This window comes from Anguilla anguilla, chromosome 13 (assembly GCF_013347855.1).
Source record: "Anguilla anguilla isolate fAngAng1 chromosome 13, fAngAng1.pri, whole genome shotgun sequence".
Classification (NCBI taxonomy): Eukaryota; Metazoa; Chordata; class Actinopteri; order Anguilliformes; family Anguillidae; genus Anguilla; species Anguilla anguilla.
This window is the reverse complement of record NC_049213.1, coordinates 813,246-838,746: the sequence shown is the minus strand read 5'-3', so window position 1 is coordinate 838,746 and position 25,501 is coordinate 813,246. Positions and strand designations below refer to the sequence as shown.

At 42.4% G+C, this 25,501-nt stretch overlaps 1 protein-coding gene across 1 annotated transcript in view; it reads right to left on the bottom strand.

Annotated features, from left to right (window-relative positions):
• Positions 1-433: 433 nt before the first annotated feature.
• LOC118210808 overlaps positions 434-25,501 on the bottom strand; it is a 184,840-nt gene continuing 159,772 nt past the window's right edge. The window contains exons 16-22 of the mRNA XM_035387255.1: positions 23,314-23,383; positions 21,615-21,912; positions 18,968-20,750; positions 14,657-14,830; positions 9,749-9,922; positions 5,169-5,342; positions 434-540 (exon numbers count right to left, since the gene is read on the bottom strand). Of these exons, the coding sequence (XP_035243146.1) occupies positions 483-540; positions 5,169-5,342; positions 9,749-9,922; positions 14,657-14,830; positions 18,968-20,750; positions 21,615-21,912; positions 23,314-23,383 (2,731 nt within the window). The 3' untranslated portion in view covers positions 434-482. The remainder of the gene's footprint in view (positions 541-5,168; positions 5,343-9,748; positions 9,923-14,656; positions 14,831-18,967; positions 20,751-21,614; positions 21,913-23,313; positions 23,384-25,501) is intronic.

The following is a 25,501-nucleotide window of genomic DNA, read 5'->3' as shown; positions in this document are numbered from 1 at the left end:
GGGCTTTATTGTGCGGACATGTGAAGTTGTTTATGAAATCTGTCTGTTGAAATGGGGTCAGAATGTACAGAATTTAATGTTTTTAAGGGCTGAGTGTCTGTGGCTGTTGTGGTCATTTCTGTGGGGAACCCTGAAAAGTGAAAACTCTTGGTGCTGTATAGGTATGGGGCATGCCCCCGCCAAGGCGTAACTTGGCGGGATGGCATACCTGCCATCCCAATGATTGCCTCTTAACACTATTAAAGCTTTCAATTCATGGTTATTAGCAACTCTCATATTTTGTCATATGATAAAGTATTCTTTCTCTTACAGCGCATCCAAAGTACATGGCTTACTTACACACTGACTGAAGTGTGCATCTCTGCTTGAACAAATCACTGCATTGGTGCCATAAACAAACTTCCCTTTCATCATCTTGTGTTTGAAAGCCAACTCTAGGGAATGACATCCGGTCCAGACCTCCATAGAAGCATCCAATTGCACTAAGTCTGGCTCTGACAGACAGTAGTGCGTCCAATGCGAAAGGAGGCTACTGCCCTCCTGGAAGAGCACATAGAACACTGCAGCGCTACCTTAGCCAAAAGCTACAGACAACAGCCAAGGAATACAGACTCCAGTTCAGAGTGAACCCCCCCATTTCAACATCATTTAGTCTCAAACACAAGAGAGCACTCCCATGTTTAAGAGGAATAAATTCCTTCCCTCTTACAAAAAGGGGGAAATACGTGTGGTTCCCAGAGATCGAACCCAACATAGTTTTTATTTTCCTTATTTCCAACTCCCAAAGAAGGATGGTTCTCAACTTCCTATCTTGGATCTCAGTGTTAAACAAACATTTGAGGCAATATAATTTCAAAATGTTAACATACAGAACTCTTTCATGTTCAATATATCAGAACGATTGAAAAAGTTTGTGCAATTCTTTTAATCAATCGTCGGCACCCAATAAATGATTAATAATGATTAACTGATTAGATTAAAATCTACTCCAAGACCTATAAAAAGAATGACTTAAAATATGCAAAACTTAATACCTAAGCATTTTTTTTAAGGAGTATGAGCATGTCTATGTGCTTTGGGGTCAGTCTGGTGTGTCTGCTGAAGGTCAGACCAGCAGCTCGGATTGGCACTGATGTTCCAGGAATGGACCAATAATGTTTTACTAATGCTGCCAGTCAAGGGAACCATGACTCTCTAATTTAACATTTTAGAAACGTCTCTTTAATTTGAAATCTAATCACCAACATTAAGTCATTCATTGAAATGTAACTGTTTAATCTATAGAAATTCATCAATCAACATTCTTATTAAGAATTAACAGTTAATTTATTAACTTAACATCACTGTTTCACATCAGTAAATCTGAAAGATGCCTTCTTCCACATAAGCATTTATCCCCCTCATACAAAATTCCTCTGCTTTGCCCATCGCGGTGTTTGCTACAAATACACAGTTCCACCCTTTGGCCTTTCCCTGAGTCCACGGGTGTTCTGTATTTGTGTAGAGGTGTGTCTCCATTAAGACTAATGAGGCTCAGAATACTGACTTACACAGACGATTAGCTGATTATTGCCAATTCAAAACCCAGAGTTTGGCAGGACACTCAGTGAGTTCAGACACATCTGATGTCTCTTGGTTTCACAGCAATCTCTCCCCATCCTGGAGTGTAACGTTCTTGGGAGTGGATTTATACGCTGTATCCATGTGAGCTTGCCTATCAGCGGACTGCATTTTATCTCCCAGAGTATGTCTCTCTCAGTTCAAGCCCAACTCGAGAGTACAGTATCACACACGCCTCAGACTACAGGGGCTGATGGTGCCAGCCTCTCAGGTTTTGCTACTGGGGCTGTTAAGAATGAGGGGCTTTATGAGGTGGATTTAATTCCTCCACCTCAGCCCTGGGTGCGATCTCCATCGCTGTCTCATAGTAACACACAAGCGCTCTGCAACTCTGCATCACTGGGACAACACAGACTTTTACACTCAGGGAACCCCTCTCAGGATCGTTTTCATACGGAAAAAAAAGACAGACACATCCCCCTCTGGGGTGGGGGGTCTCAGGAGGGTTACCAATTTTCTTTTAGCTATTAACTATATGGACAGCTCTCAGATATTTCTTCCCTGTCTAAGGGGACATCATGTGCTCATACGCTGCGATAATGACTGCGGTAGCATATGTCAATCACCAAGATGGCATGCACTCCCTCCAGCTCCATGGTCCTAGCCCACAGTTACGCGTGACCCATGTTGCTTTAGGCTTGCTCCTGTGGGGGTTTAGGCCAGGGTTGTCTGTGAAGCGTATTGTGTGCTGTGAAATACGCTATATAAATAAAATTTGATTGATTGATTGATTGATGTTCCAGGAATTCTGAACACGAGCGCTGATCTGCTGTCAAGGGGAAACCCACTGTACGGGGAATGGTGTCTCCATCCCCAGAAATGGAAATGTTACTGCAGTGATTATCCCTCTCCTTTATGTACAGCCATGCACGCTCCCGCTACGCACAGACCTCCTGTCTCAGGTGAACGGGGAAATACACCACCCCTGCCCCGAGAGAGTAGCTCTATGGGCTTGGCCCGTGAGAGGCATAACCTCAGCGCATTAGAGCTTCCCCCTCACGTGGCTGCAACCATCCAGAGCACGAGAGCGCCCTCTACCAGGTCACTTCATGACTATAAGTGTCAGGTGTTTGAAAGATGGTGTGCCTCTCATCAGTCAGTGCCTTACCAGTGCTCTGTTTCTGACATGCTGTGCTTTTCACAGAATCTTATGGATAAAGAGAAATCCTTTTCTACCAATAAGATCTACCTGGCAGCTATCACTGCTGGTCATGTTTGGTTGAAAGACCATGCAGTGGGACAGCACCCCCTCATTCACAGGTTCATGAAGGGGGCTCACTGTTCTCTCCCTGTTGCAAAAAAGCTCATTTCCCCTTGGGATTTATCACTGGAGCTAGAGGCTCTGTCTCTAAGGCCATTAGAGCCTATACATGAGCTAGATTTAAAATTGTTGTCTCTCCAGACAGCGCTGCTGTTTGCACTTGTCATGGTCCTGTTTTCCTGTCTGTGTTTCCCTTGTTGGGCCGCCAGATGGCGGCACTTCTGTTTTGTGTCCTGCTCCCCCCCTGTTAATTTTTTTGATTGTTTTCAATTGTCTCGTTATCCCATCATTGTTCCCACCTGTGTCTTGTTATCCCCTCCTTCTGGTTTGATTGTTTTTTGAGTTCACCTGTGTCTTGTTACCCCTTGTCTATTTAAGTTCTTTGTCCCCTTGACTCGGGTGCTGGTTCCTTGTGTTTGTTCCCGAATTCTGTTTGTTGCAAACCGTATGTACCTGCCTGTATTTTGTTCCTGACTTGTGTTTTGTTTGACCTTCCCTTGTGCTCTGCCTTCCCGTGTTCTGCCCTGCCTGTGTTTTTGAGTTCCTGTTGATTTCTGTTTCATTTGATTTTTTTTTGAGTTTGTGTTTTTGCCCATTGTGGCCTTGTCTGTTCGCTGTTTGTTTGCCTGTCGTTAGTAAAGTCTTTGTTAATTTTCCCTTTTTGAGTTTGCGTTTTTTTTCCCCCTCTGCGTTTGGGTCCCCCCTACCCTTACCGTGACAGCACTAGCCTCAGCTAAGTGAGTCAGTGACCTCCATGTGCTCTCAGTGCATCTCTCGTGCACAATATTCTCCCCTAAAATGCACAGGCTTTTTCTTAAGCTCAATCCAGCCTTTATGCCTAAAAGCTTCCCCCCTTTCACATGTGAGATGTTGGAGCTTGCCGCTTTTCACCCACCACCTTTTTCCTCTGACGAGCAGCATAGGCTGCATATGCTGTGTTCTCCGCACGTATATGACAAAGACTAAGGTTTTTAGAAAGAGCGACCAGGGCCTGGGCCCCTGCCTGTAAAGGAAAAGTATCTCTAAGCAGCGGCTGTCCCATTGGCTTGTGGAAGCTATTGTTATGGCATATAATTCAAAGATGATAACACCCCCTTTGGGCCTGAGGGCTCATGCTACGAGGGGTATGGCTGCATTGCGGGCCCTATTCCATGGGCTCTCCTTACAGGAAATTTATTCAGCTGCAGCCTGGGTTTCTCCAGATACTTTTGCAAGGTTCTACCACCTGAAGGTCATCAGGAGGCCGGTAGCCCACTCAGTTCTGGGGGTGAGCTCTGTGTGAGGCGCACACATCTCCCCTCATCTGCTATGGGTTTTAGTACTTCACATTGTTCCCGGGACCTGGCTATAGCTTTGGGCAATGGAATGTGTTTAGTACTTCCCTACACGGGATGTGCCCAACACCACCCTCCCCTCAGGGGAGGAGGCATCCTTTGCTGGCCTGACAGTATCTCAGCTGTGAGCATAAGGCAATCTGGGAGTTGTCCATATCTCCCCATAGGTGGATCTCAAACACGAGATGATGAAAGAGAACTTTAGGTTACTGTTGTAACCCTGGTGGAGAGATCCACCAAGACTGCCCTGCTTGCCACGCATGAGAAGTGAATATGTTCACTGAGGAGTAGTAGCGCTGCAGTGTCCTATATGTTCTTCCAGGAGGGCAGTAGTCTCCTGTAGCATTGAATGCGCTACTGGCTGTCAAAGCCACACTTGGTGCAATTGGATGACCGGATGTCATTTCCCATACGTGGATCTCTCTACTACGTGTTTCGGAGAACCGGGGTAGCGACAGTAACTTAAAGTTCTGAGGTACTCACTGGGCATACTGTTAGATTCACTAGCAGGATATGTAGCTCTTCTTGGATAGCTGCTAGGGTCAGTCAAATTTTATTTAATAGAATAATACAGAGGTCATGCCCAAATGTGGAAAATCTTAATTAGGTTAATCCCAGGGATAGTTGTTGGTTTTTGATTCCTGGATGAGCAGGACATTTACCTCCCAGCATTGAAGGTCTTAATGTCAGAGAACACTTTGATGAATGCCTGGCAGCAGTAGCTAGTCTCTCTCTCCAGGATACAGGGTAAAGCTGCCCATCTTTTCATATAAGCAGCCCCCAGTCAATAATCTTATTAACAAAATTGTATTCACACAAACATTCAGGTTAGAGGTTTTGAAAATGAATGGAGTCAGGAAATTAGTCTTCCCTGTGACAAAATTCAAATCCTTACATTTCCATAATCAGTAATTCTATTTAGTTAATGTCACAAAATACACAGCACTACTCACCCCAGTCTCTGCAGTTTACAGTTTGGACTCATCAGTCCAGCACAGAGCAGCTCCACTCCTGAATCTCCCAGGTCATTGTAGCTGAGGTCCAGATCTCTCAGGGGTGAGTTTGGTGACTGGACAGCTGAGGCCACAATATCACAGGACTTCTCTGTGAGGTCACAGCTGTTCAGTCTGCAAAGAAGAGTTCATACATTCAAGTAAAGAAGAATTATTGGCACTCTTCCTTAAAATTAGCATAAATTATTATATAAAAGAAACAATAAACCTAATGATTTTAATTATCTGCTCAAACATCTGTAGAAACTGCTTACTTTCACTTTAATAAAACAATTCTTATTTTTAAAAAAAGGATTTTTCTCAAAAACATAGGGGTCAAAATTATTGGCACCCCTAAAGAATATTTAAAATAAAACCAAACAAAGTGGCATCTAAAGAAATTTTACTAAAAAAAATTCATCTCAGTCCCCCGGAACTGTACTGCTGCCTTTCACCATTTCCTGTTTCACTGGGGTATAACTATGGGGTTGCACAAATGTAAAATCTCTTTGTCATCCATCACTATGGGCTAAGGGATCAGCTGAGCCCCTGTGCTGAGTCTGCCTCAGGACCCCCTGGTGCTGCATACTGCTCACTTAACCTACATATAAAATATATTTTACGATTTAATTTAACAAGTAATATTAAAAATGACAATTATGAACCTAATCATTGATAGGTCAGTTGACAGTAACCTGGTGGAATCAACCGACAAACCAAAACAAACTCTGTATCAGGTCTACTTCTAAGTTACAAAACAAAACAGAAGACATCAAACAAGATGTTAAATTTAGATTACCAGAAAAGAAAGACTGAAGAGCCAGACCTTATCAAAGTATTACCCTCTTCCAGTGCCACAGAAACAAAGGAAATTAGCTAAAACGCACAACCAAGAAACCAACACCAAAATAAAGAACACGCCCAATAATCAAAAAAAAATCATATCATCGTGGTGAATGAAAAATATTAACGGTTATAAAACATGATAAAGTGGTTGGTTTTCTCAATTCAATGTAATTAGCACATTGGCGTAGGAAACGGGTGGGACGCGTCCCCCGCAATATTGGAAACAGTTGCATTTGTCCCACCCAATATCGGAAGAGCTATCCTAAAATTTCTTACCGTGAAGAGTTTTCACGTTCGGGAAAGATTTTATGACAACGTCAGCTAAAGTCAGTGACTCGCAGCGGTTGGAAAGAACGGTAACGGTAATATGCCAGCTAACATCAATATTAGCTAGCTAGTTGTCAGCGAATGAACTATGATATCAGATAGTGTACCGCTGCTAGCTTCTTATCACACTGTCTGAATGTGATGTTCACTTTACTTAGAAAACTACCTGGCGATAGCTGCACTCGGTTGCTAAGCAGAGAATTAACGTGACTCCTCACACTTTGTGTAACGTTATGGGCACGTCTTGTAAAATTACAAGTTTGTTTTAGCTATCAATATCTCTTTAACGTTAGCTCCCCGCTCAATATTTAGAACACGTGCATTTGTCCCCGTGAATCTTGTGTTTTCCTTTACATAAAGACATTTCCATCATAAATTGATGCAGAAAAGGCATAAATTGGTGCATAAAAATGAAGTGTTTGACGCTCAAAATTTCCTGGGGGAGGACCCCCAGACCCCGCTCTTTATGTGACCCCCCCCCCCCCCCCCAGGTTCAAACGAAACCTACGCCACTGAGCGATATGGCGCAATCGTGTCTGGGTTCGCTTTATTCAAAAGGACAAATTTCGGGAGGAGCTGTTATGTATGTTACCACTTCATGGACAGACCAGCGGGGAGGACGTTTTTCAAGCACTGATGAACTTTTTTGCAGGGAAACAAATCGACTGGTCGAAACTTGTGTCGGTGTGCACCGACGGAGCTCCAAGCATGAGAGGGAAGGAGAAGGGACTTATCGGACTGATGGAAAAGGAAGACAGCATTCCCAAGCTAGTCTCCTTTCACTGTATAATTCATCAGGAGGCACTGGTGTCAAAACTTAAAAACCAAGAGGTAAAGAATGTGATGCAGCTCGTTGTGTGAGTCGTCAACTTTATCGAGGCCAGGGCACTTAATCACCAGGAATTCTGTGCACTTCTGGAGGAAGACGAGGCAGAGTACGGGGATCTGGTGATGCACAACGAAGTGAGATGGCTATCGGTGCTTGAACGATTCTGTACTCAACTTCCTCACATCCGTGATTTTCTTGCAAGCATGGGGAGGGCTGAGCCAAAGCTCGAGGACCCACACTGGATATTACAGCTTACACTCCTCACTGACATCACATCCCAGCTGAATTCCCTTAACCTCCAACTCCAAGGAAAAGGGAAGCACACAGGTAACATGCTAAGAGCAGTCACTGCTTTCCAGCACAAGATCACCACTCTTCATACCCGACAGAGAATTTCTTCATTTTCCCAATCTAAGAGCCTGCACAACTGCTAACCCTGATCTACTGCAACATTTTGACTATGATGAATTTGTAGGCATATGGGAGGAAATAAAAAATGAATTTGAAAGGAGATTTCAAGATGTTGTGGCATATAGGGAGCTTTTCAATTTCATCGAGAACCCTATTAATGTGTCATTGTCAAGCCTTACACCTGCTCTGAAAAACCATTGTCCAGACCTTGCTGTAATACAGAGTGAGATTCAGGTCAACGGTGTACTGAAAACTGAGCTCAGATCAGGTGTTGCTCATTTCTGGAGCAAGGTCCCAGCCTCAGATTATCCATATTTAAAGCTTTGTGTGCAGAAGGTAATGAGATTTTTTGTGAGCACTTACTCATGTGAGGCAACATTTTCAATAATGAACATTGTCAAAAGAAAACACAGAAGTAGGCTTACAGATGTGCATCTTGATTGTTTGACGAGGATTGCAACCACTAACTACAAGTTTTGCACGGAGAAAGTCAAGGGACAGCTAAAACACATGAGAGCCTCAACATATTGATACAAATATAACAGAGAAAAATAAGTTTTTCATCTCTATTAGTAGACCAATATATAAATTTTTGTGAACTTTTTTTATTTCATGTTGATAATGCTTATGTATAATTGCATATGTACATACATACATAAGATGAGTTCCACTCCCAGCCTTACACATCCACACACAAGTATTATATCTTTTAATAATGTAATTATGAATTGAGAATAAAAAGAGATGTAAGGATGGAAAGAATGGTACTGTATTTTTTTTAAACATACACAAAGATGGTAAATATCTTGAGAGTGATGATTAAAAAAAACATCTGAGTTATATCTGCAATCTCCGTGGCTCATTGAGTAATGGTCTTACTAATAACTGTCTCTCCTAAGAAAATTAGTGAGTACTACTGAACTACGGCATCAACTGGAATTACACTGCATCGCCATCTAGTGGCTGTATGAGAACACCACAACTGATTATTGCCACTAACTTTTACTGCTGGTAGACACTAAATTTTTAAAAACGTGGTGTCTTTTGAAAATTCCACACATTGCACCTATTTCCGCGTGTCCTTGCCCTATAATCCATCCATTTATTTTATTCTCGCAGGCTATTGCGAATATAATTCACTAATTATTGCACTGCATTTAATTATTATTGTAACAATGATAATAATAATGATAATAAAAGCCTGATGTATTAAGTCATTTTTTTCTTTTAAAACCCCTTATCAACATGTTTGGTAGACCTTGTGGAGTAATATAAACTGCACAAAAAATGTAATAACTGTGGGTATTTGAGAGTTATTAGAATACTTATCTAGGAAATACTCCTGTAAATGATGTTATCCTTTAGATGATAGGAGCTAGAGCCAGAACATTGATCTCTGAATCAGGCTATTCCACACAGCATGCCTGCTTACAATGGTACAATATCAATCCTATGACTTGGGACTGGACCACAGAAGAGTGACTAAACTAAACGATGTAACACTGCATCTAAACAGCAGCTCACATGTTGATCAGATGGACACTCTCCCACCAAGATGTACACACATACCCTGCCTGCCAATAGTTAATGCTTGGCTTTACCAGCAGAATAAAATACCATTTTATTCACAATCCTTTCAGAAACACCACAATCCTGCAGCACACACAGGTGTGTGATGAAGGAGTAAAACTCACCAAAAGGTCAGTGTGTGAAAGAGAGTGGGGTAAATACATGGATTTCATTAGAGTTCATAGCAGGTAGTGAATAATAGAGATGGATGAAGACTGCAATGTGTGACAGACCTGAAACATTTTACTATGCAGGTGGTCAATCTTTTACCATGTCAATCAGACACTCAGCATCCAGTCATCACCTGTGACCTGATACTACAGACTCCACTGAAACCTTACATTCTGCTCAGGAACCACAAACCTGGCAACCCTCAAAAGGTTTTATCCTGCTTTTATTTGCTTGTTGTAATAGAGGAGTAAGGTATATATGGGCAAAGAAAGAATGCTGGTGGACAGAGGAGTAAACTGAGAGAAAGAGCGTTTTAATATTTCACTGAATAGAACCATAATCACAAATTCTATTTAGTTAAGATCACACAGTACACAACACTACTCACCCCAGTCTCTGCAGTTTACAGTTTGGACTCATCAGTCCAACACAAATCAGCTTCACTCCTGAGTCTTCCAGGTTATTGTAGTTGAGGTCCAGATCTCTCAGGGGTGAGTTTGATGACTGGAGAGCTGAGGCCACAGTATTACAGCACTTCTGTGTGAGTTCACAGTTGTTCAGTCTGCAAAGAAGAGTACATATATTATAGTATTATTATATTAGGTATACATGCAGCATGTATCTTATATGGGAAATGTGCCAATGACAGTGTTCAGCGATGAAGAGTGAAATTGAGGATTTTAAGGTTGATGATGCTCTGAGGAAGATGTCTGTGCTACACTCTCCAACTGCAGTATTTTGGACCTGAAAATTAAACATCCAGCGGGACTCAACTCTGACAGTTCTACAGATGTAATTCTGACCCAAATGTCCCCTTTTCTTATACTGTAAGTTCTCTGAATTGGGGCAAAGGGCTCATCTACCTTTCCTATGATCGTTTCTCTGGGCTTAACCCTCCCATCCCATACTAGACGTGCAGCTGCCATCTTTCAGAGTGGACAGCGAGTTAGTTTTCAGTGCTGTAGGATGTTTGGCCACCACCAAAAGTAAAGATGTAAAAGGAAACACAGAGTGGACATTGACTTTGCTTATTTCCTTTTGGTTTTCTGTGACAAACTTCCACAGCTCTGCACACTAACACACAGCTAAAGGCAGATTCACTGTAACAGGAAGTAATGCACATGCTCATATATATGTATTGTGGTGTGGGCCTCTGGAGCCCCGCGCCTCCCTGCCATCAGCTGCCACTCTGCTCCACTTCACCTGTCTCTCACCGGCCAGCCTGCAGCACCATGGACAGCGCCGGAGGGACAGGGCTGAGCTTCAGCACCTCCACTCCGCACTCAGACCTGGACAGCGCCGGAGGGACAGGGCTGAGTTTCAGCACCTCCACTCCACACTCAGACCTGGACCTGAGATACAGTCAGGCCACCGGCAGCATACCAGTGCTTTTTCCACACCACTTTCCCCTTTGCCTGAGTAGCTGCTGGCCCTATATAGGCCTCATGGTCTCACTCCAGGGGTGTGCTGGCCTTCCCCTCACTGAGTGACTAACAGAGTCTCTGATTCTCTTTTTTTTGTGGCAGACAAAAATATATTAGTGTGCCCCTCCTCATGGCCTGAATTTTGGACCCACCTGCACTTCCCTAGCACTTTTGCTTTCCCCAACATCTGAGTAGCCTGATCTCGTCTTGTGTTTCACTTTTCCCCTGTCTTCATTCATTGTGATACTGCTGTCACAATAAAAGTCCTCTACAGGCATGTTGCCAGCACTGCCTGCCTTGTTCCCGTAGCATACAGTATGGATGTGATAAAAGTTTATTAAAGGATATGAAAGATATGGAATTGAAGGTATCTGTAAGTGGGTGGAAAATCACAACTTGTACCTGTACAACATGCCATATAAATGCTCTGCCCGTTTGCAAATGTCGCACACAATGCAAATCATGCAAACGATGCAGACTACACAGAAGTATAAAACAGTCCTTAGAAGGACCATCACTGTAAACCCTTGCAGGACATGCAACACATACAGGAATGATATATTCAATCATTAGGGCACACCAGTAGTACAAAGTCCCTTATTTACTGTCAGTAAAATTACCATGCACCACCCTTGTCCCTGTATTGTCTCCTGGGGATGGCGGTAGGTACTAGAGTTTTGGTCAGGTCAGACTTTATTTTGTCAAATGTAAACGAGTGTGGATTGTGGGAGATGTTCTCTGGATAGCATTTAAGGGAAGCTCAAACAATTTACTTCATTATCCAAAGTCCTTTCATAAAAAGTATTTTTGGTATGCATCACAATTTCTTTGTGTTCCTTTTCTTTATCTTACAATCTCTTCAGGTGCATGTCCTTTCCTCTCTTATAGCATAGTGTCCAGTCCATCTTGCCACATCTTGTAAATAAAATGATTGCCTCTTAACACTGTTAAAGCTTTCTATTCATGGTTATTAGCAACTCTCATATTTTGTCATATGATAAAGTACTCTTTCTCTTACAGCGCATCCAAAGTACATGGCTTACTTACACAATGACTGAAGTGTGCATCTCTGCTTGAACAAATCACTGCATTGGTGCCATAAATAAACTTCTCTTTCATCATCTTGTGTTTGGGAATGACATCTGGTCCAGACCTCCATAGAAGCATCCAATTGCACTGTCTGGCTCTGACAGACAGTAGTGCATCCAATGTGAAAGGAGGCTACTGCCCTCCTGGAAGAGCACATAGAACACTGCAGCGCTACTATAGCCAAAAGCTACAGACAATAGCCAAGGATTACAGACTCCAGTTCAGAGTGAACCCCCCCATTTCAACAGAGTCATTTACTCTCAAACAAAAGAGAGCGCTCCCATGTTTAAGAGGAATAAATTCCTTCCCTCTTACAAAAAGGGGGAAATACGTGTGGTTCCCAGAGATCGAACCCAACATAGCTTTTATTTTCCTTATTTCCAGCTCCCAAAGAAGGATGGTTCTCAACTTCCTATCTTGGATCTCAGTGTGTGTATGTGTATGTCTCTCTCAGTTCAAGCCCAACTCGAGAGTACAGTATCACACATGCCTCAGACTACAGGGGCTGATGGTGCCAGCCTCTCAGGTTTTGCTACTGGGGCTGTTAAGAACGAGGGGCTTTATGAGGTGGATTTCATCCCTCCACCTCAGCCCCGTGTGCGATCTCCATCGCTGTCTCACAGTAACACACAAGCACTCTGCAACTCTGCGTCACTCGGAAAACACAGACTTTTACACTCAGGGAACCCCTCTCAGGATCGTTTTCATACGGGAAAAAAAGGACAGACACATCCCTCTCTGGGGTGGGGGGTCTCAGGAGGGTTACATGGTGAATCAGTTTTCTTTTAGCTATTAACTATATGGACAGCTCTCAGATATTTTCTTCCCTGTCTAAGGGGACATCATGTGCTCGTATGCTGCGATAATGACTGCGGTAGCACATGTCAATCACCAAGGTGGCATGCGCTCCCTCCAGCTCCATGGTCTAGCCCACAGTCTGTTGGTCTGGAGCAGCCGTCACTTTCTGTGGTTACGCGTGACCCATGTTGCTTTAGGCTTGCTCCTGTGGGGGTCTAGGCCAGGGTTGTCTGTGAAGCGTATTGTGACAATTGCTGTGAAATACGCTATATAAATAAAATTTGATTGATTGATTGATGTTCCAGGAATTCTGACCACGAGCACTGATCTGCTGTCAAGGGGAAACCCACTGTACGGGGAATGGTGTCTCCATCCCCAGATTGTGGAAATGTTACTGCAGTGATTATCCCTCTCCTTTATGTACAGCCATGCACGCTCCCGCTACACACGGACCTCCTGTCTCAGGTGAACCGGGAAATACACCACCCCTGCCCCGAGAGAGTAGCTCTATGGGCTTGGCCCGTGAGAGGCATAACCTCAATGCATTAGGGCTTCCCCCTCGCGTGGCTGCAACCATCCAGAGCACGAGAGCGCACTCTACCAGGTCACTTCATGACTATAAGTGTCAGGTGTTTGAAAGATGGTGTGCCTCTCGTCAGTCAGTGCCTTACCAGTGCTCTGTTTCTGACGTGCTGTGCTTTTCACAGAATCTTATGGATAAAGAGAAATCCTTTACTACCAATAAGATCTACCTGGCAGCTATCAATGCTTGTCATGTTGGGTTGAAAGACCATGCAATGCGGCAGCACCCCCTCATTCACAGGTTCACAAAGGGGGCTCACTGTTCTCTGCCTGTTGCTAAAAATCTCATTTCCCCTTGGGATTTATCACTGGAGCTGGAGGCCCTGTTTCTAAGGCCATTTGAGCCTATACATGAGATAGATCTAACATTGTTGTCTCTCCAGACAGCGTTGCTGCTTGCACTAGCCTCAGCTAAGTGAGTCAGTGACCTCCATGTGCTCTCAGTGCATCTCTCGTGCACAATATTCTCCCCTAAGATGCACAGGCTTTTTCTTAAGCTCAATCCAGCCTTTATGCCTAAAAGCTTCCCTCCTTTCACATGTGAGATGTTGGAGCTTGCCGCTTTTCACCCACCACCTTTCTCCTCTGACGAGGAGCATAGGCTGCATATGCTGTGTTCTCCGCACGTATATGACAAAGACTAAGGCTTTTAGAAAGAGTGACCAGGGCCTGGGCCCCTGCCTGCAAAGGAAAAGTATCTCTAAGCAGCGGCTGTCCCATTGGCTTATGGAAGCTATTGTTATGACATATAATTCAAAGATGATAACACCCCCTTTGGGCCTGAGGGCGAATGCTACGAGGGGCATGGCTGCATTGTGGGGCCTATTCCATGGGCTCTCCTTACAGGAAATTTATTCAGCCGCAGCCTGGGTTTCTCCAGATACTTTTGCAAGGTTCTACCGCCTGAACGTCACCAGGAGGCCGGTAGCCCACTCAGTTCTGGGGGTGAACTCTGTGTGAGGCACACACATCTCCCAAATGTTATTTAATAGAATAATACAGAGGTCATGCCTTGTGATATTTATATAGTCTCGCTACCCAAATGGGGTAAATCTTAATTAGGTTAATCCCGGGGATAGTTGTTGGTTTTAGATTCCTGGATGAGCAGGACATTTACCTCCCAGCATTGAAGGTCTTAACGTCACACTTTGATGAATGCCTGGCAGCAGTAGCTAGTCTCTTTCTCCAGGATAGAGGGTCAAGCTGCCCATCATTTCATATGAGCACACCCCAGTCAATAATCTTATGAGCAAAATTGCATTCACACAAACATTCAGGTTAGAGGTTTTGAAAATGAATGGAGTCAGGAAATTAGTCTTCCCTGTGACAAAATTCAAACCCTTACATTTCCATAATCAGTAATTCTATTTAGTTAATGTCACACAGGACACAGCACTACTCACCCCAGTCTCTGCACTTTACAGTTTGGACTCATCAGTCCAGCACAGAGCAGCTCCACTCCTGAATCTCCCAGGTCATTGTAGCTGAGGTCCAGATCTCTCAGGGGTGAGTTTGATGACTGGAGAGCTGAGGCCACAATATCACAGGACTTCTCTGTGAGGTCACAGCTGTTCAGTCTGCAAAGAAGAGTAAATATATTATAGTATAATAATATTAGGTATACATAAAACATATGGTAAATGATACAAATGATAGTGTTCAGTAATGAAGAGTGAAATTGAGGATTTTAAGGTTGATGATGCTCTGAGGAAGATGTCTGTGCTACACTCTCCAGCTGCCGCACTTTGGACCTGAGAATTAAACATCCTGCTGGACTGAACTGTGACAGTTCTACAGATGTAATTCTGACCCAAATGGCCCCTTTTCTTATACTGTAAGTTCCCACCCAATCCCAGAAGGTCAGCTGCCATCTTTCAAAGTGGACAGTGAGGGAACTTGCAAATCTGATGAATGTTTGGCACAGCTACCACCAAAAGGAAAGATGCAAAGGATAAAGCACATCTTCCAGAGAGGACAGTGAGTTTGTTTCTTTACTTTAGGTTTTCTGTGACAAACAACCCACAGCACTGCAAGCTAAAATACAGTTAATAGTAAATTAACTTTACAATAGGGATGCACCAAAATGAAAATTCTTGGCCGAAACCGAAACTGAAAAAAAGGAAACACTTGGCCGAATTCCGAATACCGGTATTTTTTCATTTGCCCATTTGTACCATTAAATCAATTTTGCTTTTGATTTATGCTTTTCAATGACAAAATTAAATTACAAAACGACAAGGTGATTAAAAAAACTTTTATTAGTCTACTGGACATTCAGTCCTTTCCAGAAGACATTATAGTAAAAAATATAACTAGGGTAATGAACAGAGGGCAGGGAGTGTTCCACAGAAAGCTGATATATTAGTATAATATTCAGTAAAAATCTTTTTGGGAGGTAATTCAAGATCTTTATTGGTTTCCTTTGTATAATACAAGAATACAATAACTAAAAAAAAAAACCAAATAAACGGAGAAAAACACACCTCATTCAACCAACATGATTTCCAACCACAAATGTTCACCTGTAGCCTAACGGTGGAATCTATATTTCATTTGATTTCAAAAGATAAGTCAGTGCCGATTGTTGACTAATCAAGGAAAATGTAAAATACCTAATAACAGTACAATTAGGCTACTAGCTGCATGCTGTGAGTATTAGCCATTCTAAATGCACACAAAAAGGCGCTGTTTGAAATGAAAGCCGAAGCGCGAGACGCGCGTGCACGGACAGGGGAATCAGTTCGCTTCGAGGATACTGAATTCGCTACAACACCGGCACTGTTTGAACGCGTCATCAATAGCCCCAGGAGAGCAACGAAACAGTGTCACATTTATTTCTATACTTTTGTTACAATCATTTTTTTTTTTTAAACACACACATTCTGTCAAAGTCTTGGTCATTTTCACTCTTTCGGCCTGAATACCGAATGTGTTATTTTGTGCTATTTTTGGCCGAACATTTTCGGTGACCGAAATTTTGGTGCATCTCTACTTTAGAAGCAGAAACACAAGGAAGTTATCTGTTCACATATAACCAGCTGTGTGTCCGTTCTTCTGGTGTTACATATGACCAGGTAGAGAAACAAGGTATTCCAAAGGTCTGTGGGAACTCCTGTTAATGATACCTTTGAGTTTATTTTATTGATATAGTGATACATTTGATGGCGCAGCCCAAGGAGACACCATTCAGCCTGTTCTGGGCTCCAGGAAACTTCAGAATCCCTGTACAGGTCAAGCTTTGGCCTACGATGAGCCACAGAATTAACTCAAGAACAGGCACTGGGGGCAGAGGTCACTTTAACAGTTCCCTGAGAAGACCTCACTCTGGCACCCATTATATCCTACAATTCCTCTACCTTCCTATTTTCATTCTATCTACAAGCACTATGCTGGAGATTCTGGGTCAGCCTATACCAGAATAAAGCAGAGACCAGGGTGGTACTACTGGCCTTGTAACATGGTGCATTTACTGCCTGCCCTAGCCTCCCAACATAGAAACACAAACATTTAATTCATAACCAAACGTATCCCTCCCAAACCAAACTTAATATAATTTTAATCATGACATTGAAAAGAAGTGTTATCCTATCAAGTGGCTTAAAAGTAAAATATAAAAAGGGGTATAGATAATTCTCTCCTCTCTTCTAATCATTAATTCATTATGCGTAGACCAGGAAGAGAAGGGGAACCCCCCTCTTTCAAACACATGGCAGGAATTCAAACAACATTTGTTCTTATAATTAAAACTTACAATTAAAAGCAAGGCATGTTTTTTCTTCACAAATAGTTCGGCAATTACAGCAATAACTTGAATTAATTCACCAAACTGAGTTTGTGAAGAAAAGGTGTGAAGTGCATTTACTAGTCCAAGTCCAAGTTAAGGACAAATGTTCATTGAATACAGGCTATAAAGTGTTGACTTGTTAAGCAAACAGGAGCCTTTGGTCTTGTGTCTCAGCTTTGTCTAGCTTCTCAGCTGTGCGTCTTTGGCTATGATCAGGTTTAATGTGGGAGAGACAAGCTGTGGTTTTGTTTTGTCTTTCATTCATTTCTTTCATGATTATCTTCTACTTCATTTCCAGGACGGTCTAATTTTTGTTCATGTAATTGAGCCTATGTTATTAAATTAGATTGGGCCCTATTTTCTCAGTCAAGGCACAACTGTCAAACAGTAGCAGCAACGCAAGGCGCTGGTGAATTTGGGTATTTCAGTAATTTTTTGACTCCAGGCACTAGCACAACTGTGGCACAGTAAAAGAGGCTGGTTCGATCAGAATAAATTGACTGTGGGTGTGGATGGGTTTGGTTTCATTATTGCCAATCAGATCACCCCATTTCTGTCCCTTTGGGAAACACAGCCAAATGCTAATTTCACCATGGCTGAACAGCAAGTGTGTTGTGATCATCTCAACTGAAGGGAGGAGAGTGTTCTCTAGCATAACTAGAAGTCTGTACAACACTAAATTCCTAGACCTTGCAGCAGGGCCCCTCCGTCTCCAGGCACCAGACCTCCCAAGGACAAGAATAAGTTAGAAATAACTTAGAAATACGTGTGTTTGTGTGTTTTCTTTCTCTCTGTCTTATACATTTGTAGAAGTCGAAACATGCGACTCTGCTTCTCTCTGTATGAAAGTCCTGTAATGTGTCCTCTGTGAGGTCTATGTCACATCCATGGCATATGGCTATGCAGTGTAGAACACAGCACACCACAAAGAATGCACTGACTTTTTGAGGGCTGTACAGTGATGTACCACCCAATCCATTAAAAATTCTAAAATGCATTTTAAACATTCCAAAAGTCCATTCAATCATTGACCTAGCTCAGCCAAACACATGATTAAAAGCAAGTTTACAGTGCGTTCTGGGCTCATTGTAAACACTATCTGAGGGGTGTAAAGCCGGTCTCCCACCTGTCTCATTCAAGTAGCTTACACAATTAACTCCACTGCCTAAATAGCCAGCATTGGACTGAATAACTTTTCTTTAAAATAGTTAATTGAAACAAACAAAATATTTCTTGTATCTGTGTTATGTGTTTATGGATTCACATGTGAGGCACAGTTATAATGCCAAAATAGGACGAGTTAAAACCTGGTAAGAGTTGGTATAACTGCAAACGCATTATTCAACTCCAAACTAACACAGTGCCGAATGTTTCTATTGGCACATCCCCGACTGCACCAATAAATCCATGTTGACACAAGCAGATTAACCGCAGACCATAAAACTAACAACCCTGGTGAAAGTGAAAAATATGACAAGCAATTCCAGGTGTGTTTGTGCCTGTGCTGTCACCAAAATAGGGCACCTTTTCTTAATACTGTAACTTAATATAGCTTCTCTTCATTTTAATCTGCATGAATTGTATGTTCTGACAAAGGTTGATCCATCAGATTACTCTGATATCAATAAACCAAAATTTATTTGACAATTGCTATCTTTGCAAATAATTTGAAAATGTATCAAATCAGTAAATAGTAATAGTAAATAAAATAAAATGTATGGTAAGTGCTGAGGTTTTGCATTTGATGCTGCCTATGTTCTGGATACAAGACATTAAATGAGGGCACGAGTTAAAACATCTTGATTCATAAATCTTTTTTTAACCAAATTTTCTGTTGCCCGGCAATTTTATTGCACTTTATTCTGACCAGAATTAAAAAGTGGGAAAATATGTGGTCAATCATCTACATGATTAATGACGTAATACTCACAAGGCCTTCCTGCAGTTCCTGACTACTGGTACCAGTCTCTGATGACCTTCTGCTGATGTGTTGTACGTCTTCAAGTCAAACTCATCCAGGATCTCCTCCGACGTCAGTAACACAAAGGCCAGAGCTGAACATTGGTCTGGTTCCAGCTTTTCATCAGAAAGTTTTCCTGATCTCAGGGAATTCTGGATTTCCTGCACTAGAGAGTTGTCATTCAGTTCATTGAGACAGTGGAACAGATTGATGATCCTCTCTGCTGAAGATTCCTCTCTGATCCTCTCCTTAATGTACTGGACTGTTTTCTTAATGCTCTCTGATCTGCTTCCTGTCTCTGTCAGTAGTCCTCCTAAGAGAGTCTGAATGGAGTCCAGAGAGAGGCCGAGAAGGAATCGGAGGAAAAGGTCCAGGTGTCCATTCCTACTCAATAAGGCCTGATCCACTGCACTCCTGTGTAACTCAGACAGCTGCACTCTGTCACTGTGAGGTTTTGATTCTTCTGCTCTGAGTACATTTCTGTTCTCATTTACACATGATTGAAATACAAACAAGGCAGCCAGATACTCCTGAATGCTCAGATGCACAAAGCAGTAGACCTTCTCCTGGTGCAACCCACACTCCTCTTTAAAGATCTCTGTGCACACCCCAGAGTACACTGAAGCTTCACTGACATCAATGCCACTCTCTCTCAGGTCCTCTTCATAGAATATCAGATTGCCCTTTTCCAGCTGTAGAAAAGCCAGCTGCCCCAGTTTCAGGATGATTTCTGTATCTGATGCTGACATCTTCTTTGTGTCTGTCTCATCAGTGCCATGATATTTCTGATTCTTCACCTTAGTCTGAATGAGCAGAAAGTGTGTGTACACTTCAGTCAGAGTTTTGGGCAGATCTCCACTCTCTGTTTTACCCAACATTGTCTCCAGAACAGTAGCAGAAATCCAGCAGAAGACTGGTATGTGACACATGATGTAGAGGCTCCTGGTTGACTTCATGTGTGAGATAATTCTGCTGGCCTGGTTCTCATCTCTGATTTTCTTCCTGAAGTACTCCTCTTTCTGCGGGTCATTGAACCCTCGTACCTCTGTCACCTGGTGGACGCAGTCAGGAGGGATCTGATTGGCTGCTGCTGGTCGGGAGGTGATCCAGAGGAGAGCAGAGGGAAGCAGATTCCCCTTAATGAGGTTGGTCAGCAGCACATGCACTGATGATGACTCTGTTATATCGGAGCAGTCCTTATTACTTTGGAAATTTAGAGGAAGTCGACACTCATCCAGTCCATCAAAGATAAATACAACTTTGACTACATCACCGTCAACACTTTTCATCTCTTTCAGCTGTGGAAAGTAGTGCTGCAGAAGCTGCATCAGACTGAATTCTCTTTTCTCCTGCAGATTCAGATCTGGGAAAGGAAGAGTGAAGATGAAATCAATGTCCTGATTGGCTTTTCCTTCTGCCCAGTCCAGAATGAACTTCTGCACAGAGACAGTTTTCCCAATGCCAGCAATGCCCTTTGTAAGCACAGTTTTGATAGGTTTCCCTTGTCCAGGATAAGGCTTAAAGATGTCATTGCAGAGGATTGCAGTCTCCTGTGTGGTTTGTCTCTTGGATGCTGTCTCAATCGGTCTGACTTCGTGTTCATTATTGACCTCCCCACTTCCTCCCTCTGTGATGTAGAGCTCTGTATAGATCTCATTGAGGAGGGTTGTCTGCTTTGCTAAACCTTCAAATATGCATTCAAACTGCTTCTTCAGGTGAGTTTTCAGTGCCTGCTGGGCTCTTTTTATGGACTCTGAAGAGAGGAAATATGAGAAATAATAATTTAAAAAATGTGATAAACATTTCCCACTCAATAACAGATTTTAAGAAAAAACTGCCAAAGAATTAATGCATTCTGTCTTCACAATATTTCACACATATCAGTGTTATATGCTTATAGTAATAGTATGTTACACACCTAACACAGCATTACACACCTCTCTCACAGTGTGTTACACACCTCTCACACAGCACTACACACCTCTCTCACAGTATTACATACCTTCCATCATTGAAATAGAATTTCTTGCTGACAGCAGCATCAGTGTCACTGTCACTCTCGCTATAATCGTTTTTGACCGAATTAACACTAATGGGTATTTTTTTCATCATGATGAAAAGGAGCGCTTTTTCGATTCCGAGTTCCCAACCAACTGTCTCTGACAAGGAAACCCCGTTGCAGGGTCATGCTTTTGCTTTTGGAACGAGCTTCTTTACAGCATGAGACACCAAGAGGCCCTTATAATGTGATACTTTTATACTGATTGCTGAGATTGATCCCGGGATACAAACTCAGGGCAGTGTGTCTGATGGGACAGTGGTCTAGTTACTGGTTTTTGAGCATTCTGCCTTTAAATCCCCCTCAGGGACATTTAATCTTGTCCATTTCCTTGTCCCTGTAATAACTGCTTGAGGCAATATGTTAATAAATTTAAATGTAAAATGAACAAATGTTATTTTTGGCCTTTTATTTACAGTATTTAATATTATCAATGTAAAACAGTATTATGAAAGTGTAGATGCTGTAAATCAGAACATTGATCACTGTTAGATTTGCTATCTAAACTCATTTCAAAATTCTAATTGACACACAGTAGCAATGAGAGAAAGCTCTTACTGTGCACAGGGAGATCCTTCTGCTTCATCTTCCTCAGGATGTGGAGTGTGATCTTCAGAAACCCCTCACTGCCACAGGTCTCCAGCAACTTCTCAACTATGCACACAGCCTCAGGATCCTCCTGCTCTCTCTCAATGCATTCAGGGTAATCATCAACTTCACGACTGTCGAACAATTCATTAATAAACTTCATAAACTGATCGTCAAGACAGCATTCCGGGCAATCTTGACTCAGATGCCTCTGAAACAGTTTCAACTTCACATCCTTCTTCAGCTTCATCAGAGTGAGCAGGAGAGACTGAAATAAACACAGGAAGAGGTGTGCTGTATCAGTGTGAAATAAATACATGAAGAGGTGTGTTGTATCGCCATAATTGTGTGTGTTGGCCATAATTCATGAACCATAACATTGAATTTTTACGATGCTACATGTAAGGTTACACATGCATCCGTAAATTATCCTGGATAAAGAGTAAATTATCCTGGATAAAGACATGACTCCTTTATATTGGCCAACTCTGTCATTCCTGCAGTCTTCTAGGGGAATCCCCCTCCTGGTGGGGTGGCTGTTAGGGTACAATGGCGGTCCGATAAAGACACAGCTGAAGATAATATAATAGAGTGTGTGAATAGTCATTCAGTCGAAAACTCACAAAAACATGTACTGTAGCCCAATAGAGAGGACGTTTGGAATGCTGAAAATACACTTCCGATGTTAGCATAAGTCAGGTGGAACATTACAGTACAGCCCTCAGAAGGCCTGAATATTCTTTGTGGCTTGTTGTGTATTGCATAACATTGCCAAAGTCATGAATATGTCAGACATAAACAAGGACACATTACAGGACTATAGAAGGCATGATGGTGAACTGAATGTGCTGATGCATATTAATGAACCGAGATACCCCAGCAGCACGGGCAAGGAGGAATCAGCTGGCAGAAGAGCAGCTTCATCTATAGCCAGCCAAGCAGACAGAATGGTTTATTTGATTGAAAAAATCCACAACATTGCCCAGCGAATACTGCATTTATTTCGACATTTTAAATCACCTTTTCATGATTTATTTTCAAATATGGTCTGCGGGATTCACTGTGCATGATGGTTGTCTTTTTTTAGATCTCCAAATTTTAATGGACTCGCGCAGAAACAGGTCTTTTACGACAGAGGTAAATCTGTCTTTTCTAAGTCTTTTTAAATCCACCATTATATTATCAATCCACCAAGGTGCAAGTGCAGGTGGCTATTAGAGGGAATGGGAGATGATGTGCTGACTGGTTTATAACATGTTTATGCCCAAGACACACCTATAAATTAAGGCAGTAAGTTCAGCCCATTGAAACCCTGTGCCTTACATTGCGCTCAAATAATCCACTTTTAAACCAGTATAAGTGGGTTTGGACACAACCTAAATATATGTGTGCCACATGCTTTACTATGCGCTAAGATCATTAAAATAGAGCATTTTTTATTACATTTTTTAAATGTTTAAGTAAAAAGCTGGTTTATTGTATTCATATGATATTCCACTTTTGATGATCATGAATAATATAAAAAAGGTGCAATATGTTATTAATGTTAAGGGCAATGTTAGGAACTTGTAAACATTACCCTTGCACTGTATTATAAAGGCATTATATATACCAGATAAATTTAAGAAAACACATAACCCATTAAAAGCTAGAAAAAAAGATCTCATACCTTTATTGCGGAAGATAATTTATCGGAACTCTTTTCATCAAAAGAGCTGTACTCCAGTGACTGCTGGATCCTGTGAACAAAAAATCGAGACAGAGCTTCCAGTTAAACTCATCCTCTTACTGAAGCTCTAACAGCACATGGAGACAGAGCTTCCAGTTAAACTCATCCTCTCACTGCAGCTCTAACTCATAGCGCATGGAGACAGAGCTTCCAGTTAAACTCATCCTCTTACAGCAGCTCTATCCAGAAGAATCTGTTTACACATTGTCTACTGAACCATTCGCGCAGTTTCTCTCTTGTACACACATCAGAGTTAGAAACGAACAGAATGCGCAAAGCAAGATCTGTCAGGAAAAACTCATACTCACGCGTTTCCACAAACATCCAATTGCATACATACAACACTTTTCTCTTACCCATCCAATCACAGGCACACATCACCAATGGAGCGCCTTTTCAACCCCCCAATCAGACCTCTCAGTGCTGCTGCTTGCCTGCGCTGCTTTTGCCTGCTTCACTGAACTGCTCAGAACTGCACTCACCCTCCACCTGCCCATCATCACCTGTTGTTTGGATCTGCTTCTACATACTGAGGGGTTTACTGGTAATGTTCCTGTTTAGTAGGGGAGATGTATAGTACTCCCTGTTAGACAAAGTTAGTGCTGTCTAAAGCAGATCCATTCACCGCTGTAGGACAGTTGTAAGTTGTTTCACTGCAGTCCTCTCTCTGAGGGCTCAAATGCTTTATTTCTGAATAAGCTCCCAAATGAGCCTGCGTCTGTTACTTTCAACATTCCAACACTATCTTCCACTTCCCTTCAGGATCGCCAGACCACTCATGCCAGATACCCATAATTCTAAGATCAAAGCTATATAGATTACACTGGGGGGGATTAACAACCTCCTTGCACATAGTGGAGGCATAGTAAGGAATGTTCATTCGCTGTTAACCACGCTCGTGATATGAACCCCCACGGTGTGATATCTCTGGACTGCGTCAACTCAGCGCCTACATAACTGCTGCGTATCCCTATACAGCACCACCGGCGACTAGCGGGCACCGTCAGTATTTCAAGGCCGCTTCATTCACACCAGCGAATGGAGGAAAGTCTAGTTGAAGAATTAACAAATACAATTACAATACCCAACAGGTCTGAAAAACTCAAAGTGAGTGCAGGCTATTAGAATATTACAGTACCGCGTTTCTGAGTTCGCTAGCCTGCACGACTTAGAAATAATTCTTCATCTTCTCGTAACCTGAACCAAAAGCAATCATGTTTGGTATGGGTATATTTTAATACTCACAACGAAGGTCGGGGTACAAAGTATATCCACCTTTCTTGCATTGCTAAATAATTATCCAACTAGATCAAAACTGAATTTCATTTACCAAAGTTATTGAAACCCGCCCCACAATGGGAAAGGTGGACGTGATACGAAGGTGTGCCCTCCAAACAGCCAATGACAGCTCAGACTGCTCTATCCTGACCAGGTTTTTAAGTCAATGACCAACGAGGCTGCCTCTCCTCTTTTTATCTTTTTCTAATTTTTCCTTTTTTCCTCCGAACCCGAGCCGTGGTTCACGTTGATTTTTAGGAAGCTATCCTAGCCTCGGTGTCCCCGCCGAATAACCCTGGATCGCTGTACCTTTGGACTTAAGAGTGTTCGCACCGCTTTGGAACCGTGTGTCTACGCCTTGAAGTACTGACGGGCTCGTGTTGGGAGTCCGGTGTCGCCGATCAAGCTGGCCTGTCCCAAGCTGCATTTTCCGGCTTTGAACTTAGCGCATGCTGCCTCAGATGAGTCTCGGGGATCACTTCCTCCTCCCTCCTTCCTCTCTTCCTCTCCTCTCCACACTCCAACTCGTAAGTAACGCCATAAATCGAAGTTCAATCAATCTTGACTTTGAGAAAGCCATCCACACATATGTTTGGCCTGTCCATGTACTGCATGCTTATACACACAAGGCCAAGTGACTTGAAAGAATTGAGGAAATATTTGGTAGCATTGCTTTGGAATACATCTTATTTAAATTTCGGTGAGGCAAGATAGCCTATATTGTTTGTAGATATCATTTCTTTTTACAAAGCGTTTTACTATGAAAGTGAGAAATGCGAAGTGACCCTGTAAGAAACGGTTGTGGATTATGGCTATCCTTGTGTGAAGTTGTACAGTCTGATGAGCGTGT